This window comes from Lampetra fluviatilis, chromosome 39, assembly GCF_964198595.1.
Source record: "Lampetra fluviatilis chromosome 39, kcLamFluv1.1, whole genome shotgun sequence".
NCBI lineage: Eukaryota > Metazoa > Chordata > Hyperoartia > Petromyzontiformes > Petromyzontidae > Lampetra > Lampetra fluviatilis.
In genome coordinates, this window is record NC_136313.1 from 11899389 (window position 1) to 11919529 (window position 20141).

Here is a 20141-nt window from a genome sequence, read left to right on the forward strand (position 1 = left end):
ATGGCTTGTTTGACTGCCATGCACAGGTATCTACCATCATGGCTGATTTTTTAAACATCATCACTTGATCATGAGTGCTCTGCTGTGACTGAGTTTTGGTTTGTAAAATGGAACAGATGAACAGATTATTTTGCAGTTTATTACAATTTTATTTGATCGATATGAAAATAATCATGGCACATGTGTTTTGGGTTGTTGTGTGCGACTCATTTGGAAAATACAATTTTATAATGCAATGATTTGCGATTGCGTTTTATTTAATAGAAATGTCACGAATATATTTTTTTACATTTGACGCTTGACATGATTTTGTAATCGAACTTCAGGAGACTGTACATAAAATTGTATTTAAGGATATAAAATCATTCTTTACGATTAGATATTTTCACAAGCGCGATAGCCAGTTTGGTGTTTTAGAGTAATACTTTCATTTCCTGTGTTAATTTCCTCAGTTTAATTAGTCTGTGCACTTTTACTCAAGTTGCATTAATACGGAGGTTAATTACACTCATCTGTCAATCACAGGAACTCTAACGCTTTGGTCTGTTATGGACACAACTAAAATAAAACGAGCGGCTCTTGGGCAATAGGCTACACATCATTGGCTTTGAGACACGACGTTGAAACTGGTAGTTGAGAGCCAAAAAAAAGACTTTAAAGTTAAGGCCATCGGTGCGACTTAATGGCACTGTGATATCATGAGCATAACACGCACTATGACGGCATGCCTTACTAATTTTAAAACTTGTGTCAGACATAAACTATGACATACAAGCCCTGGTGTATGTATCTGTGCAAGAGCTTTTGGATGTTGTGGCTTGTGTCTTCCTTTAACATCTGCGGGTCCACTCTTGAGGAGACGGGGAATCTTGACGTTCTGTTGAACTAATGAGAAGGAACAGGCACGCCAACACGGAAGAGGATCCCGCTATATGTAGAGGCTCGAACAGCAGCCAATTCATTGAGCTATAAATTGTGGCCAGGTCGCTTCTGAAAAATAAGCTAATGGCTCCGTGAGATTAAAATAAGTTTAGTTTTTTGGTATATATTTTTAAAGTGATTTGTTTACCTTGCCTATAATTTGCACTACTATCGTGTTTTTGTATTATGTTGTAACATTCTGACCTGCCCCCACTAGACATCTGTGGAAAAGAGCTTTATAGCTCATCGGATTCCTCCAGTATAAAAAAAAATATTCTGATGCCGATTAGCACCGATGCTCTCCTGACAAAACAACTTCTCATTTGTGATACACATTTGGTAGTGATGTCCGTGTTACCCCTGGCAGTGCAGTGGTAACACTCGTGCCACGCAGCCAGAGGTGCCTGCGTTCCATTCCCGAGTCAGGTGCCTTTCCTTTTGTGGCGTTTGCATTCTCTCCCTCCTGTTCTGCATGCGGTTTCCCCAGTTTCTCTGGTTTCCTCCCACAGCTAAAAGTCCGTAGGGCGTATGAGGAAATGCACCACATATCATAGGTAAAAGACAACTGAAGGGACCTCAGAAGTAACTCTGCAGTATCATCTTTCAGATATTATTCTTCAACGTGGGGTGATGTTACAGCAGTGTTCTGTGAGCATTCCAATTTGAGGGTTGTCTCGAAAACACTCGATAACCCACATGCAGTAAGTCCTCGTTTAATGCTGTAGATGCGTTCCCTTGAAGTTCCGTATTCAACGAAAAACGCCTTAAGCGAAAACAAGTTCCCCATACATAATGTCAGTGATACATTGTGGCGAGATACGATGTACGCATACAGTGAGATGGTGGGACAAATAACGAAGGGTGCATGGCCGCATTACTGTATCACACTGCTCAGCTCCACAGATCAAGAGAGAAGCTTGTTGTTCACCAATCAGAAACTTCGTTATAACGGCACACATTTCCTGCCAGAACGGGCTCATTCCACGTTGTGCAAAAAGTGTTCCTCAATGGTAGAACCGTGCTCTTCTAATGCATTATAGTGTGAACACGCAATAAGCGATGATTTGCGAGTTTCATCGGAACACTTTAAAATCCAACTTTGATAATTATTTGTTCTATCATCTTCACACAGATGGCCACACGTTAATTGTGCTAACTCACTCAATCGTCCATTTAATCTGCCTCCTCTGGACAAAAGTACACTTTCTGAACAATGACTGTGTTTTTTTGACAATCTACAACATTCAAGGCACATTTAGAAGACAAACATACAACAACAGGAGGTGATGTGACAATGAGGGGATATGACAGGTAATGTGACGATGTGGCTTGACAATGAGGTGGCATGAGTGACGATGAGGTGCATGGGGAGACCTGCGATTAGGGCTGCTCGTCGTCGGGGTCGCACTTGATCATGACTTTGATGCCCTCCCCTCGCCGCGTTACCTCGAACGCCTCGAGCGCCGAGGAGAGCGGGAAGCGGTGCGTGACGAGCGACTGCACATCCACGTGCCGCGACGCCAACATGGCGATCGCCGTCGGCCAACTGCACGCCGCACCAGAGACGAAGTCGTTTCAGGGGTCTCACCTGTGCCCATCCTGCTCGATTTTCACCCGAGCTGCGTTTACTGGGTTCGCACCCGTGCTGTGTTTACTGGTCTCGCCTGTCCTGTGGTTATAACTTTCGCACCAATTTTTCTTTTTCTTTTACCAGGTAAGGCTCATTGAGCTATAAACCTATTTTTCATAAGCGACCTGGCTATCACAAATGATAGCTCAACGAAGTGGCTAATCATGTGGACATTTATTGCAGCCAAATACTTTAAATACTCTAAACACCCTATGATCACAGCACACATGTGCTGTGGTCATAGGTCTCATACCTGTTCTGTAGTTCTTGCACTCATCCATGTAGCTATCAGAATCGTTCTCACACCTGCGCTGGGATGACTTTCCACCGCCACCCCCCCGGCCATAACAAACTCCACTAAATTATCATCATTTTACTGCCACCCCCTGGAACGAAATTCTATCGTTTGACACTGTTGGTGTTGCTCCCGCTTGTTAACTAGCGGAGGAGTCAGCAGAGAAATGACGCTGCCAACGAGGACGAGTCAGGGATCAGGGCTCTGGTGAGCAACCGCACACCGGCATCGCCGTCTCCGCCACCGCTGCGGGCTCACGTGTTGCAGTAGCGGAAGACGCCACGGATGTCGACCTCCCGCACGGCGGCGTTGAGGATGGGCAGGGTGATGGACGTGGGGCCCATGCCCACCAGCACCAGGACTCCCCCGGAGCGCGTTGCCTGGCGTGGCACACGCACACACATACATATGTAGAGGTGTGGTGGGTGACATCACGTCACGCTCGCCCTCGGAGAGAGTGATGTCGTGGAACGTGACGTCAGGCGGGCCGTGGGGGACGGTGACGTCATGCCCCCAGGGGGACGACGTGATAGTTTTCGGTCGCACATTTGACGAGCACTTGCTTTGTCTGGCGGCAGTGTGCCCCAAAGTGCGCGCGGCGGGCTTGAGTTGAAACCCCAGAAGTGTCATTTGTTGCAGCCATTGGTGAAGTATTTGGGATACATTGTGAGTGCGTCGGGTGTGGCCACGGATCCGGAAAAGACTGCTTGTGTTCGGATGTGGCCGACTCCCACATCTGTCGCTGAGGTGCGTAGTTTTGTTGGCTTCGCATCGTATTATCGCCGGTTCGTCCGCGATTTTGCGACTATTGCAAAGCCACTGCATGCTCTCTCCGCCAAGGGTCAAAAATTTCGCTGGGGGACAGAGGAGGAAGCTGCTTTCGGGGTGCTTCGGAGGGCCTTGGCGGGTGCGCCGCCTTTGGAGTACCCAGATTTCTATAGGCCGTTCCTCCTCGACACCGATGCCAGTGATACAGGCATTGGGGCTGTTCTCGCCCAGGTGATTGACGGGGTTGAAAGGGTGGTGGCCTACGGCAGCCACGTACTGTCTCCCACTGAGCAGCGGTATTGCGTGACCAGGAGGGAGCTTCTGGCTATTGTTTTTTTTGTCCAGCTCTACCGGCAATATATGTATGGTTGCCGGTTCACCGTCCGGACCGACCATGCGGCCCTCCAGTATTCCCTGCGGATTGACCAACCCTCGGGCCAGATGTCCCACTGGCTCGAGGTGCTCCAGGAGTACCCCTTCGATGATATCCACAGGAAGGGGACTCGGCATGGGAATGCGGATGGCCTTTCCAGGCTGCCCCCGGACGGCAGGTGCGCTTGTGCCCTGGGTTCCAGCCGCTGTAAGGCCCCGGTGGATACCACGGCCCAGTCGGTCGCATCGGCCGAAGTGACGCCCCCTCCGGGTGTGGCATTGCCTGTTGATTTTGGCCTGGGAATCCCCCGGGAGGTATGGACAAGTTGCAGATGAAGGATTCCTCTCTGCTGAGGCTGCGACGCCGCGTGGACTCGGCTGCCCCGGTGATCGCCGTACATGACGGCCTCCTCATGCGTTGGGATGCCCAGTTGGAACGCTATTGTGTGGTTGTGCCCATTGACTTGCAAAGTAAGTTGACCAGGGCCATTCACGAGAAACGTATGCACCTCGGCTACCATAAGACCTTGTTAACCCTTAAACGGGATTAAGATTGGCTGGGTGTGGAGGATGATGTGGCCCTTATTTTAAAAGGTTGCCACGACTGTGTGCGGAGGAAGGCCCCAGTGGGTCAAGATCGGGCCCCGCTGCAGTCCATCCGGGTTTCTCGTGTGAATGTACTTGTGGCACTCAACATTTTGGGGCCATTCCCTGCATCCCAACGGGGCCACAGGTACCTCTTGGTGGGGGTGGAGTACCTCACGCATTGGCCTATGGCGTGGCCTCTGGTGGACCAATCGGCCTCGTCCATCACTGAGGCGTTCGTTCAGGGGTATGTTCTCGATAAGGGGGCGCCAGAACAGTTCTTGACTGATCAGGGGCGGAATTTTTCTTCTCGTTTGCACCTCGCCCTACCACCCCCAGTCCGACGGGATGGTAGAGCGACTGAACCGTACGCTCACTTCTATGCTGTGGCCATCACGTGAGTGCGTCCCAATCGGACTGGGACCTGTTCATCCCCGGGGGTGCTGGCCGCGTACAGGTTGGCTCCTCATGCCTCGACGGGGTTCTCCCAGTTTTATCTCATGTACGGGAGGGAATCCGAACCCCCAATGCATGTTCAGTTGGACCTGGGGCTTTCCAGGAAGGGCTCGCCTGTCCCTGCACCCATAAGGGTCGCGCTTGATCGGCTGCGCGAGGCGCGGCAAGCGGCGGTGGAAAATTCGACCAGCCGGCAGGCAGCTAACAAGCGCCTGTCCAAACACCAGGCTGCTGGCCTTCCGTGGGAAAGGAGCCAGTTGGCATGGCTGCACTGCCCCCAAGTGCCTGTTGGCACGTCCTCGAAGTTGCATCGCCCTTGGCAGGATCCCGTTGAGGTGGTGGAGGTTCGTCGGCCACAGTGTGTGCGTATTAGGTTGGGTCGCCACCGGTGGATCGTTCACCCGTCTAGGCTCAAGCGGGTTGTACCGCCGGACCTCCCGGATTCATCCCCACTTCTGAAGCGGCCGCCGATTGATGTGCGCGACAAGCCGGGCCTTGTGGGTTCTGGTGACGAGGGCGAGGCCCGGCCCGTGTGTGCGCCCACAGAGCCCCCGCAGGTGAAGCCGGTGGCGTCGGGCCATATGGGGGGGCGGGCCGATGGCTCATACACGCTCGAGGGGCATGCGTATACATTGACGGCCAGGGGCGGGCCGGCTTCTCCATTCCCGACCTTCCTGGCCTCTTTCCATGGTCCAGTGGGTGCCCTGTCCTTACTTTATCATGTAACATGCTGCCCTAAGGTTGTGGGTTTCTAGTGGGCACATGTGTGTCCCCGCTCTCATGGTGATTGTAGCCAGGTCGGCTGTGTTTTTTCACGGGGGGGGGGGTAATGTAGAGGTGTAGTGGGTGACATCACGTCACGCTCGCCCTCGGAGAGAGTGGCGTCGCGGAACGTGACGTCAGGCGGGCCGTGGGGGACGGTGACGTCATGCCCCCAGGGGGGTATTTAAAGGGGGACCCGGGATGTAACCTGGGTTCGTCGGGGGTAGGAGTGGGGACTCAGGGAGTTGATCCTCACACGAGGCTAGGGTAGGCTACTCCGCCTGACCGGCCGAGGTTGGGGGTAGTCCTGGCCCGGGGCAGGGAGGAGAGCCGAGTTAGCCGGGGTGTAGGGATCCCAGTACCCTGTCCCCTGGGGAGTTATCGGCTAGGAAGGTTTTGGTTCGGCGTAAGCCCTTAACAAACGGCGTAAGCCCTTAATAAACGTGGCGTGAGCCCCGAACAGCAACCTGCCTCGGAGTCGTGAATTGCGCTACAACATATACGCGTACATGCACACACAAGATAAAGATACCTCAACAGCCTTAACAAGTACTGTTAGGGAGCACCTATGAAGGCTGGCATGGTACACAAGGAGATGGGTGGCCAGCACCATGCCCGGCCGCCTTTGTCTCCCCAGTTGCGATGCTTACACACTGCACCAGGTACTCATTTGAGGCTGAGTCGGCCTAGGGGAGGCTCAGGAACGGCTCAGATAATCATCACTTGTTGGGCATGAGCAGGAATCAAACTCATGTCACCAGGTTCGTAACACAGCATGCTAAGCACTGCATTACTGCTCCCCACACTTGCATATGTAGTGGGAGTCGTTGATACTCGGGAAGATGTTGGAGCTGTCCAAAGACCTTGCCATCCCGATGCCCGTGTGTGGCCACGAGCCGCTAACCTCCGGGTTGGCGGCCAAGTGCCTCGACGCACAGTTTAACTTGCGCCGCTGGGCGCAGATGGCCGCCTGGATGGGCGATCCTGCCATTGATGGGAAACCCATAGGATGGGCACCGTCGCGGGTCGTCCTCACTCCGGACGACACAGGGCCTGGCAACCTCACTGCTGCAGCGGGCCAGTGGGTTCCTTGGTGGGGCACGATGGCACGCTCAGTGCCCTCGTCGGCGCCTCACCGGGACGTCGGGGGGGGCCAGCCGGCGGGCCGACATGGCGTGCTATCGATGCGGCCAACTCGGCCACTTCGCACGCAACTGTCGGGGTCGACCTCGTCCACCTCCTCGGCCGGTGTCCTCGCCGGAGGACACCCCCCGTCGACGTCAGGCGGTGACCCTTGTCAGGCAAGTCGGTATGCATCAGACACCCGGCAAGGCCTGTCACTTCATTCATCGTCACCTGCGTGTGATTCGGGGGCCTGTACTACTGGGGGGTCCATCGTCGAGTCGCCTCGTACGGTAACACAATGGCAGAAATTAGCTCGTCGAGTGGTTGCGGCCGCGACGGGGTTCTCTACCGTGCCGGGCTCTATTCAAGGGGTGGACGTGCGGATTTTTGCAGATTTGGGCGCGTCGGCCACTATCATCTCGGATGTCATTTTCCATCTTCTGTCCATTCCTGCGTCGCGGGTACGTCCGGCGTTCGATGCATGTATTGCTGCTAATGGGAGTAGTATGGGCATTATGGGCCAGGTTGAAGCGCACATTTCCATTGGGAACGTATCAACTTCGGGGACGGTATTGATTTCCAGGTCCCTCGCTGTGCCTTGCCTACTGGGTACCGGGTGCATTGAGTTGCCGGCAGGACGTAAGGTTTTCTTTTTGCCGTCACCATGGGCCCGTTCCGTCCCGGACCTTCCGGTGCTGGCACTGGCCGATGTCTCTGTTGATATTCCTCCGGGATCGCAAATGCTCGTTCCCCTGCGCTATCGTAAGCCCGTGCCTAGTGTTGACGGGGCGGCGGGCGTGCTGCTGTCGCCGTCCAACACCGCTACCGGCGGCCTAGCGCTGGTTGCAGCTCAGACAATTGTTCGGCCGGGTCAACCTCCGTTTTTACAAGTTCTGAACAGGGGTGCATAAAATGTCTTGGTGGTTGGACCCGGCACGGTTTTGGCCCATGCTACTACCGCGTTCACGGCCCATGTTGAGGCTGGTCGGCAAGGTCTGGCAGCGGGGGTTACAGCTAGAGGATCGTCGGACAATCGATGGATCGCCGAGTTGTGTCAGGAGAACACATCCCTGACTACACACCAGAAGTCCGCGCTCCGCGCGCTGTTGTCCAAATATTCCGATGTGTTTAGCAAAAATGATTTCGACCTGGGGCGCACCTCGCTGCTTTCCCATCACATTGATACCGGGGTAGCTAACCCCATAGTATGAATCCGCACCGGTTAAGCCCCTCGGAGAGGGATGATGTTCGCGGTGCTGTGGACGACATGCTGGTCGCTGACATCATCTCCCCGTCCAATAGCCCATGGGGTGCTCTGGTTGTTCTTGTGAAAAAAAAGGATGGTAGCCTTCGCTTTTGCGTTGATTTCCAGAGGCTGAATAAGGTATCCGTGGTGGACACGTACCCCTTGCTGCGCATGGATGATTCCCTCGATGCCTTGTCTGGGGCGAGATTTTTTTCGACCCTCGATCTTTCTTCTGGGTTCTGGCAGCTCCCCCTTGACGAGTCGTCGAGGGAAAAGACGGCTTTCCGTACGCCTCAAGGGCTCTTTCAGTTTAATTGTCTCCCCATGGGATTGAACGCCGCTCCCGCTACGTTCCAACGGTTGATGGAACTGGTGTTGACCGGGCTCCAGTGGGACACGTACCTCATATATTTGGACGACGTCATTGTGTTCAGCCGCACGTTCGAGGAACACCTTCAGCGATTGGAGGCCGTTTTTGCTAGGATGTGTTCCGTAAATTTGAAACTTAAGCCTCGGCCACTTCGCAACATTCCACGCGCTATTTGGGTCACATTGTCAGCCCGGACGGAGTGGCCACGGACACGCACAAAACGGCGTGCATTCGGGATTGGCCGACTCCTACATCGGTCGGGGACGTACGTCGATTTGTTGGCTTTGCATCTTATTACCGCCGATTTGTGCCAAATTTAGCTTTGATCGCTAGGCCGCTGCACCTCCTCACGGCGAAAAATCAGAGGTTCAAATAGGGCCCGGAGGAGGAGAAGGCGTTTCGCGGCCTACGCGATCGATTGGCGTCAGCACCGACGCTGGATTACCCTGATTTTTCTTTGCCCTTTATTTTGGATACGGACGCCAGTGATACAGGCATTGGTGCTGTCCTATCTCAGTGTAAGGGCAGCGTCGAACGTGTTGTAGCATACGGGAGCCGTGTTCTCTCTTCGGCGGAGTCCTGCTATTTGCGTCACCCGTCGAGAATTATTGCATATCGTCCATTTTGTTCGCCAAAATCGGCCTTACCTATACGGCAGTAAGTTCCTTGTGCGCACGGACCATACGGCCTTGCAATACTCTTTGACAGTCGACCAGCCCTCGGGCCAGCTGTCGCGATGGTTGGAAACTTTACAGGAGTTCTCGTTTGACATTCAGTACCGTAAGGGTTCTCGTCACGGTAACGCGGACGCGCTCTCTCGACTGGCGCATGGTACCGCCTGCGCGTGTTTCTCGGGCACAAATCGGTGCACGCGGCCCCCTCAGCTACTTCGGCCTGTCATGTCCGCGGTGGATAAGTCCACGGACTCGACCTGTCCTGAGCCGGCTGATTGGGTTTTAAACTTGCCGCGTTCCGTTTGGGTCTGCGAACAGTTGTTGGATGATTCGCTTGCAGCTTTGCGGGGTCAGGCAAGCAAGTCTAAGGGGTGCCCGTCGTCGGATGGGGTGCCTTGGGCGGCTCTCCGGACGGATTGCTTGTGTGGAGGGATGATTTGCGGGGCCGTTGGCGCCTGGATAGTCTTATTTGAAAAGTTACTTGGGTGACCAAAATGACAAGCGAACCAAATCATTAAAGTACAGCAACAAAATATAAATCGAAAGAAAAAAACAACACTACCACATGAGCAATCAAAAATATTCTGAATTTAACTCGTAGTTAAATAAAAAATTATATATTAAATTCCCTGCAGTGCTAATCGGCTCGTACAGGTTACCTCCAGGTTGATCACAGCGAACGTGCGGGTGAACTCACGTAGATGCTGGCCTGCACGCACGCCTCAGCGCCCGTGCACTTGATGGAGATCTCAGGTGGCGCGCCGCCTAGGCACTCGGCGACGCGACGCGCCATGTCCTGCGGGCCGCCCAAGGAGGCCTCGGCCTCGCTGCCTGCCCCCGACAGGAGGACGTGTGGATCGTTACATAATACCTGTGGTGGTGACGATGATAGTCGTAGTGATAATTGATGACTGTTTATGATGGTGATTGCTATGATGGTAAGGAGTGATGACAATGATAGTGATGAAGATGACAATTATGACAGTGGAAAGCATGATGATGGTCAAAATGATGATGGTGGCTATTACGAATATGATGATGGAAGCCATGTACCTGTGATGACCACCTTTGCCGCCCCCATCGCTTTGGCCACGAGGAGGCACACGAGCCCGATGGGACCTGAGGGAGGTGGATCAAAGAGGTGACATCGCTCCCCACGTCTCCACAATGTTTCTAATAAATAATACTGATTCCACAGTACCCTCATTCAGACTGCGTGAGGTGAGTTCGTGCAAGGTCAGGTGAGGTATGATAAGGTTAGGTGCATAACCAGATGAGGTGTGGTTAGGTAAGGTGAGAAATCAGGTGAGTAGTAACCAGATGAGACCAGGGGAAGTTATTGTCTAGATGAGGCATGGTCAGGAGATGAGCAACCAGTCACCAGGAGAGTAGTAAGCAGGTCAGGTGATACCAGGTGAAGTGTGGTCAGGTGATAAGGGGTAGCCCACCTGCCCCGCAGATGAAGACGTAGCTGCCCAGTGAGACGCCGGCGCGGCGGCACGCGTGGATACCCACGGAGAGCGGCTCAATGAGGGCCCCCTCCTCATAGCTCATGTTGTCGGGAAGCCTGCACCGGACCAGCACCGCCATCACCATGGTTACTGGTGAACGCCCCCACACCTCTCCGCCAACCACCCTCCTCCGTATTCTAGTCCAGGCACAGGACTTCTCTCTCCTTCTGTCTCCGTCTCTCTGCGAGGTGCATTCACTCTCAAGCCTCTTCATGCAAGGTCACGATTAGACGCTCTGCAGTGTCGCAGTGTGCTGGGATATAAGCTCAAAGAAACAGTGACACATAACAGTTCCAACCAGCACAATACAATCCCAAGTGTTCCCTTGTTCTAAGCAGCATGGGAAAATGCTCTGCTTTTCCAGTTTTGAGTCAGTGGTGGATATTCCACATGACTCCAGCACAAAATGTTTGTGGTGACCTAAGTGGAAGAGAAGTTGACATCGCACATGGTAAGATGAACGATAGGCACATATAGATCCATATATTGGTGACAATATATATATTAACCCTCACCACTGCGATGCAAATTGTGCAGGCTGCATTGAATTATTCAAGGTTCATTCAAATTATTCATTGAAATTATGAACTGATGTAGAATGTAGTCCCAACGCATTGAATAAAACCGTACAAACAAGACGGTCAAAACGACACCAGAAAAAAAGTCTGTATATTTCAGATCGAACCACTGGCCCAAATTATAACAATCATTGGAGGCACTGGGAAGGCGGGAGGGGGGGTGAACGACTCCGAGTCTACAGAACACTGGCGGCGCTCACTTGTAGCAGAAGCTGCCACTGTGTGTGTAGTAGCGACACAGGCTGCCGTGGTCGGGAGGCGTCGCGCAGAAGAAGATGCTGGGGGAGAGGTTGTAGCGGCCGTTTTTGCAGAATTCATCGTTCTCGCGCGGCACGCCGGGCTCAATGGCCACCCGGTCCCTTGGGCACAAGTGCGACAAAGGCAACGATCCCCTGTATAGCCTTAACAGACTTTTTGGGGCAAGTGCTATGAGCGAGCCCCTATGAAGGCCAGCACGGCACACGAGGGGGTGGGTGGCCAGCACCACGCCCGTCCGCCTTTGTCTCCCGAGTGACGATGTTTTCACATCGCACCAGGTACTCAATTGAAGCCGAGTCAACTTAGGAGAGGCCCAGGACCAGTTCAAATAATCCTCACTGATGTTTGCCATGAAGGGGAATCGAACTCGGGTTGCCGGGTTCGTAGCATGCTAACAACTACACTACCGCTCCCATGAAGGGGTGGGTGGCCAGTACCACGCACAGCCGTTTTTGCCTCCCGAGTGTTGATGTTTACACACCACACCAAGTACCAATTTAAAGCTCCGTTGACTTCGGGGAAGCTCAAGACTAGTGCAGATATTCAACACTGATGTTGGCCATAAGCGGTAATCAAACTCAGGTGGCCAGGTTTGTAGTGCCGTACACTAAAGACCGCAATCCTGCTCTCCATGGACAGACGCACACGTGCACATAGACATGTGCACATGGATGGACACGTGGACAAATGACGTTCAGAGTAGGCGATGGATGATGCAGGGTCAAGTCACACAGCAACTCCTAGCCTAACTATGATTCCCCGACAATGATTCATTACAATTGTGTGGCAACCTTGTTGTGAATGCATCTTGTGCCACGTGCGCTGGGCCTATTGTGAGCATTTCGTAAAAAATGTCTCTGGACCGTTGGCGTGTTTTGCGTGTATTGCGTGTATTTTTGCGTGTTGTGCATTCGAGCTCCATAAATGTCACGAGCTGTGAGCACATTGTGTGCGGCGAGTGCGTCGCCCGTTTTTTTCACCCACGCCACGAGTCTTGTGTGCATCTTGAGCACGTCTTGAGCATTTAATTTACTCTCTGCATGACTCCTGCATGTTATGTATATTGTAAACATGAAAGGTCATAGCTCCAGTGGCTTCCTAATATCGGAAGAAAGCGTTCAAGACGGCCGCAGAATCGGATCTGAAAACGTGCGATGCAGTGACCGTCTTCGTTCAATGGTTAGCCAAAAGCCGCTGCAGCAATAATATAATCATAACGTAAGCGTATCCATATGTTGGGCGTGCGTCGTGTGTTTTCCTCAAGGTGTGCAACGAATCTCGTGCTTGTCACGTCGTCACACATTTGCAAGTTGCGCGGGCCAGGCAAACATGCCCATCATGTGTCGCGTTCACGTAACACGCTCCGCGAACGTTCTATCAAAAGGAGTCTCGCGCGCGTCGCGATCGTGCCGATAAGTGCGCTGTGCGCGGCGAGGGCGCGTCCGTGCCCCAGACCAGGAACGAGGTGGGTGACGCTGGCCCCCATGGCGCACACGGTGCCAGCTGCCTCGTGGCCCAGCACCATTGGCTCTCGAAGTACGAAGTCTCCAACGCGGCCGTGCTGCTAGTAGTGCACGTCCGAACCGCAGATGCCCACCGAGTGCATCTTGAGCAGCACCTGTGTTGGGGAGTCACATGGCACAGAGGTGCATGCACACCCACACCTTTACTATCACCACCACCACAAAGACAAAAATCCCCCCTGTAGCCTTAACTAACTGTGGGAGCAAGTGCTGTAAGCGAGCAGCTATAAAGGCCGGCACGGCACACATGGGGGTGGGTGGCCAGCACGTCTCCCTAGTGGCAATGTTTACACATTTCACCAAGTAATAATTTGAGACTGAGTCGACCTAGGGGGGGCCAAAACCAGTTAAGATAATTGTCACTGCTGTTAGCTATGAAAACTTGTGTCACCACGTTCGTAGCACAGCGTGTTAACCGCTACACCACCAATCACCACACGCACCACCACCACCACACTCACACCTTCACCACCACTATCACCGCAACACCCTTCCCCCCTTTCAACACTATCACTGCCACTGCACTCACACCATCACGAAAAGACAAAGATCCACGTTATAGCCTTAACAGACCCAGGACCGCTTTAGATAATTGTCACTGGTATCGACCGTTAGTGGGCATCGAACCCGAGTCGCCAGGTTTGTAACGCAGTGCACTAACCGCTTCTCCATTGCACCCCACACCGCCACTACCTTCATCACCACTGCACTCACACCGTCACCACCAGCGCGCTCACACTTTAATCACTGCCACCAATTACACCATCACCACCGCCTCTACCACTACCCTCGAGGGTTTGTGACGTGCACTAGGGAAGGGTGGATGCAGTGGTTGCAGGGATCCGTGTGTGTAGGCCTATTCGAGCGTGGGGGGCGGTAGCTTAGTGGTTAGCGCGATGTGCTACAAACCCGGCGAGCCAAGTTCGATTCCAACACTAGTGATGATCATATGAACTGGTGCTTGGCCTCCCCTAGGTCGACTCAGCTTCAAATTAGTACCTAGTCCGGTGTCTAAACATCGCCACTAGGCAGACTAAGATGGCCGGGCATGGTGCTGGCCACCCACCCCCTCGTGTGCCGTGCAGGCTATACGGGGGAGCTTTGTATTTGCCTACTTGAGGCCAAGGTGAATACCCCGACTAAAGCTTCCAAGCTAGCATGGCCATTCTGAGAAATACGGGTCAGTGTCAATCGCTCTGTGAGATCTCCACATGGATTATTTGTTGCATGACGGAACGTTGAAGAGAACTGGGAATAAACATGGAGAATATACCAACTATACTGAAACAAAAAAAAACCCATTGTGAATTGGTATATGTTGTTTGTGTTATATTATTCATGTTATAAGATGTATCCCCCCCTCCCCTTGTATTTGAAAACAAAAGTTGGTGATGTATCTTATAATCCAGTTAGGTGTACATGTGTAGAGGGGAGAAATGCACGGTGCGTACAGTTAAGCGGGTGCAACTGAGGTCGAACAGATGTGCGTGTTGCAACATGAGGTTTGCACAGACAAACAGCCAGTTATTAAGGGGAGAAGCGGGTGCAACCGAGGTCAAATAGGTGCTATGCTGTGACCGGAGGTTGACGCCTAGGAAATGGGAGATGACGGGTGATAAGAGATTAATGGGGCAACTGGCGCCAGCCTGGTGGCAGCTTAAGTGGAGGGATCGGGATGAGCAGGGTGATATAAGCGCGAGTGTGTATGAGAGTCGGGAGTTGTTTCCGCAAACCAAGAGTGAAGATATCTCACCGCTGCCGCTCCAGCCGTCAACGGGATCTCAACCCTCATGCCGTCGCCGGCCGGGAGTTGGCTGAACCCCCCGCCCGGGACAGATGGGTGAGCGGGTCTGAGGGAGCGTAGGTGAGGGCAACGGTGGAGATGCGAAGTTGCTGTGTGCAGAGTCTCTGAGTGCGAAGACGCTGTGTGCGGAGTCGCTGAGAACAGGATAAGTGAGGTGCAGAATAGATAGGAGCGGGGAGAAGTTGAGTATATGTGACCGTCCAGATAGTTATAGGTATGCCTAGAACTGGTGCAAGAATAGGTGAATAAAGTGTAAGCAGATGACTTGTTACAACGTGTCGGTGTGAGTAATTTTTGAAGACCACTTCACGTGTAAGACCAGATTTGTATAACTTGACACTGAGCACGCATTTGCAGTGCATCTTACAATCAATGGTTCACATTGCACCATTCCTGTGCTTTTATTTATTTTCCTTTCATCCTTTTTGTTGACCAAGGTCATTTCTTCCAAGTGAGACTATTCTCCTGATCTCTCGAGAGTTCTCACGCGGTTAGACAATATAAACTTTCAGCCACTAGAGGCGCTACCATTCAGATATATGCCTTTGACAACTCAAGGAATCACCGAGATGGTGGGGAAAGGATAATTTCCTAGATACCTCTCTACTTTTTCCACTGCTGGACGGATGGGTGGTTTCATGGTTGCGATTCGGCTCTTACCGTTGGGGCCCGGCACAGGCATTTCCCGGTTCACCTGCGTACGCAGAGTCAAGGAAGAGAGAGTGTACCTGCAGCAGTGAAGAACGCAGCCTGATTGTAAAATGCTCACAAGCCTGTGGCTATGCTCTAACCACTATTCAATTCTGTACCCGATGAGAAACCCCCATCATAAATAGAAAACAACAGTGCAGGCAGGAAAAAAAACTATTAAATCATGCATGCCGACTCTTGTACTGATTAGTCATGTTAAGGATGAAACCAGTCGACAGTTGTCTCTGTCTCAATGCTTGCCTATTAGTTGGGTCACATTTTCTCGAATTGATTTCATGGTGATCTAAGACAAGAGAACCACAATTCCGTTCTTCAGTAACTGTTGATGATTTTTGCACCACGCGTAAAAGACTGGGTGCTGTGTGAAGCTTAAATCGCTGTAATAAGTCATTAATCTCGCCCACTCGGTTGACTGGAACAATCCATCAACGCAAACATAATGATTACTCCTGGTCTGTGCCAACTCAAACTCGGCTACATTTACCCCGGTTCTGTCTATTGAGTACTTTGTTGAGCAATGGTGATCATTATATCACTATGTAACACAAATTTTGTTCCTGGGTACGAAGTGTTGTTATTTTTTTTTATTGCTTATGCCTAAAAAGTATAGAAAGTGACTATTATTCCCCACAAACTTTGCTTTTGGAAATAACACTACCAGGAACAATTTTTTTTGTTACACAGTGTTGTGTGTACTTGAACGTGCATACTCATTCACCAGTGGTCATTCACCTCCTTAGCACTCTTCTTCCTCTTCTACCATTGTTACGGTTTCTCATGAAAGTCACTCCTTGATTCCTCAACCCCCCATGTTGAGGACACAGTCTACACCAGGCTGACACGGTGGCTGACACAGGTCATGGAGTTCAACCCCAACCCGAACGCCTGCTGCTGTATATTTGGAGTTTGCATGTCTCTCTCCCCATGGTTGCATGGATTTTTCTCTGGGTCTTCTGGTTTTTCCCTCCACATTTAGAATCAACATCACGCGTTTGGAGTATTTGGCTGCTCGCAATTTCCACGTGATAAGCCACTTCGTTGAGCTATCACTTTGGCCTTACCTGGTAACAAATATGAAGTTTAGTTTAGACTGATTGGACTTATCCATGCCATGTTCAACCACCAGATCCATCATTCATTATTTTTCCTCTTCATATTCCCATATGGCTTTTACTCATTCCCCATTCATTCAATTCATTCATCATTATTTACTGCCATCAATTTAACTTTCACCGAATTCGCGCATCACAGATTTTCCCCCATTGCTTCCTCTCGTCTCTTTCATTCACCTCATCTCGACCATTATACTCACATGTACCATTGTTAATTCCTTGTAAAGCCCCCTTGGTTAAAGTGCTATATAAATTCCTTTAAGATAAGATTCACTCACCCACTCAACCATTCACCGACTCACTCACTCACCCACTAATCACACTGCAGGTCACAAACACGTTCCTCTCTCTGCTTCTTCCCTCACACTGCTCCACTCTGGAATTCCCTCCCATCGTTAATTTCTCCCAAGCTTTGCTCACAGAGACGTGTCAACGCTTGCATATTATTACTCGTGCTATTTGTTGTTGGCCGCTTGACATTTTTGGCCCGTGCTCCGAAACTGACAACAAAAACTGCCGCCCTGCATACTCAGTACGTAATACTCAGTAGGGCGTCCCGAGAGACAGTCGCGGAAGACGCGAGGAGAAACAAGAGACTGTGAGCGGGAGACACTGAGACGATGCGAGTGAAACACAGATACGTGTAGACAAGACGGATATGGGGAGAGAGTGAGACGCAGAGAGACGGGAGACATGGAGAGAGAAATTAGATTACTGTATATGAAGAGGGGCACGGAGACAGATACGAGTAAGAGAGGAATACACAGAAAAGATATACTGTATACAGTATACAGTACAGAGATAGAGAAATACACGGTGACCAAGACAGACAAGCAATGGGAGCGACTCGCACGAAGAGAATCAGTCCAGTTGACATTTACATCAACTGTTGGGATATCCCTGTGCACGCGTCTCTTGTAGGATAAGAACGCACTGAGAGTGGCAGTACTTACAGTCGACAGCCGTATCGTTTACTTCAGCTGATCGCATTAACGTGCAACGCGACAATACACAGAGCTCAAAAACACAACTCACCCCGCACGGCCCAGCCTACGCAGTCGTGGTTCAGCATCAACCAAACTTACACCACCGCTGCCCATCAACGTCAAACCCCCCGGGACCTCCCTCCCCGGGCCGGCCTGGCTCACTCTACCGATGCAGGCGGCGCGAAACCGGCAGGGCGAGCAGCCTCAGCAAGCCGGCGGGGGATCTGAGAGAATCTCCCCGTGCTCGAGTTTCTTACCAACCCTCGCTACGGCCGGTTACTCACCAGCCGGAGGTCTTTGGCCGCGTACACGACGACCGAGGTGTTGTTGAGAGCAGCCATCTCGTGGCTGGTTGGTAATGGAGATGGTGTTGTTGGTAGGGGGAGCGTGAGTGTCCGTGGTGTTGATGCTGCTGCTATCCTGCAGGGGACACGAGTTTGGGAAATGCAGTTGTGTGGGTTCCCTATAGGGAGCGCTTGAAATATCCTCCCTTCCTATTTCCCCATCCCCCGTGGCAACAAGCCCCTTAGTTTTAACTTGTGTCAGCGTTTATGAGTTTTTCATTAAACCGTGTTTACTTACACCGTGCCAGTCTCCCATTACACAACATCCGACTGGACATCTGTGAAAAAGAGCTTCAATATACATAAGTTCACTGGATGATGCATTCACCAATTACAACTGGGATGTTCCACGTTTGAAGCTCGATTTTCGTTCGACATTTGCAATATCATCCAAAAGACTTAAGGGGCCGTCCATAAATGACACACGGCGCCACAAAAAGTCAGACCCCCCCCCTCAAATATGACGTCACAAAGCTGTGCCCCCCCCCATCCCCAAAAAGAAAACATGCTTCGAATCGCTTTAAACTATTGTCATTGTCGTGCGTATTTAATGTGGCGCTGCACTCTGATGTTGTAGGAGAAAACATTTATTAAAACGTATATTTAATTAAGTAGAATGTGTTGTTTATATTTATTTAAAGTTGCACATTTTGATGTGACGTCAATTATTTCACGATACAATTACTTTTACTGTAAATCACATTTTTATTTTAAAAAAAATGTGGGGGCCGACGCCCGCCTCCCTGCTCCCTGTGAGCGGGCGGGGCGCGACGTCCACCCCCTCCACTCCTCCCCATTCCTCCTCGACGGCCGCCTCTCGCCGGGCCCCTGCCAATCGAGTGATCGCCCCCCCCCCCGCGCCAACGCCCTCTCAGAGGGACAGAGCTTATTGGCTAGCTCACCACCACCCGGGGTTATCTCGCACACGTCCACGTACACCACCACAAAAGCAAACGCGGTGGCGTGCACGCGCGCGCCTCTGCAGGCGCGTATTTCCCACGCACGCGCGAAATCACGCGCGCCGCTAGAGGCGTTCGTTTTACACAAAGGCTAGCGCTAATGAAAACGGCGGTATGAATATGCGCGCAAACCTCTGGGTGGTTAAGCCCTATTCTGCTTGCACACGAAGGCTAGCGCTAAAAAAAGAAACGGAAGTATGAATATGCATGCGCACCTCCGGTGGGTTAAGCCCTAAACCGCTTGCACACAAAGGCTAGCGCTAAAGGACTGCGCGAAGTTGCGCACGCGCCTCGCCGTTAATGCTATTGCTGCTGCGTAAACATGCGCGAGCGTTGGCGAGCGAGTTTAACACACCCCGTCCCCGCCTTAATACTCGCGCAGCACAGCTGCTCGGACGCGGGCGCGTCAGCGGCCGTCTATGTTTTAATACGCGCGCTTCGCAAACACACTCAAATTACCAACACCACGCTGACGTTCCACCCACACACACAAATGACACTGCACCGATACTCTATTCTAAAGTTTATTAACGGCGCGTTTAAAGAAAAACCCTGTATGGCCCGGAGCAAATATTGTACGAGCAGCGCCTAACCTATTATTACCCAATCCCTTATGTGTACCCCCACTCCATTACTCACCTCACAGACGCACTCACGGTGTCGCACGGACGCGGTGGGAGTCGGATAGACGGCGATCAGAGAGGGCTCTGCCTAGGGTCAACTCGTAGCGGCACTTGTTAGCGTCTCACGGATGTTGCGAGCAGCTGGGAGTCGGTCCAGATGGCTGAATGGCTGTAGGAGAAGTTTCTTTATCCTTCGGTATAGTCACGTAGGTAAATAAAATAATAAATAAAATAAAAGATAAATGTAAATAAAATATTATTCATTTTTTATTTTATTTATCATTTATTATTTGTTATTTTATTTACCTACATGACTTTACCGAAAGAACCAAGAGTATGGATCCTTTCAGTCACGAAAATTTCAAATCTAGAAAGTTCCTTTATAATTTTTCGCTCCCCCCCTTTTTTGCCCTGGGATTCCGAAAATTCAGGGTTATGTGACATCATCCTGCACAGCCAATCGGGCGCCTACCTTTCGATTTTCGAACGTTTCACGGCCGTTACCTAGGGCATTACGTCACGCTACCC

General features: G+C 51.5%; 1 protein-coding gene across 3 annotated transcripts; it reads right to left on the bottom strand.

Moving 5' to 3' along the window:
- Window positions 1–31: 31 nt before the first annotated feature.
- LOC144946005 (sorbitol dehydrogenase-like) lies at window positions 32–18101 on the bottom strand. 3 transcript variants are annotated; one of them, XM_078874739.1, is made up of 10 exons: window positions 17972–18101; window positions 15539–15572; window positions 13007–13169; window positions 11494–11652; window positions 10653–10771; window positions 10258–10323; window positions 9902–10035; window positions 3105–3226; window positions 2296–2467; window positions 32–877 (listed from the first exon to the last, which is right to left on the bottom strand). In XM_078874739.1, the coding sequence occupies exons 1-9, from the start codon at window positions 18026–18028 to the stop codon at window positions 2302–2304; spliced, it is 1020 nt and encodes a 339-aa protein (XP_078730865.1). In that variant the 5' UTR covers window positions 18029–18101; the 3' UTR covers window positions 32–877; window positions 2296–2301. The 3 variants fall into 3 exon arrangements, with proteins under 3 accessions (XP_078730865.1, XP_078730864.1, XP_078730866.1); XM_078874738.1 differs by having other exon boundaries at window positions 32–885; XM_078874740.1 differs by lacking the exon at window positions 17972–18101 and adding an exon at window positions 17737–17938 and having other exon boundaries at window positions 32–885.
- Window positions 18102–20141: the final 2040 nt, after the last annotated feature.

Bases quoted from the DNA above. Each gene is read 5' to 3' on its own strand.
- LOC144946005 (XM_078874739.1), bottom strand. From the start codon at position 18,028: ATGGCTGCTCTCAACAACACCTCGGTCGTCGTGTACGCGGCCAAAGAC. The intron at 10,324-10,652 runs GTGGGCTACCCC...CACCTCCCTCAG, and splicing joins CGTCTTCATCTGCGGGGCAG to GTCCCATCGGGCTCGTGTGC. The intron at 10,036-10,257 runs GTACATGGCTTC...TGTCGGGGGCAG, and splicing joins GGCAAAGGTGGTCATCACAG to GCAGCGAGGCCGAGGCCTCC.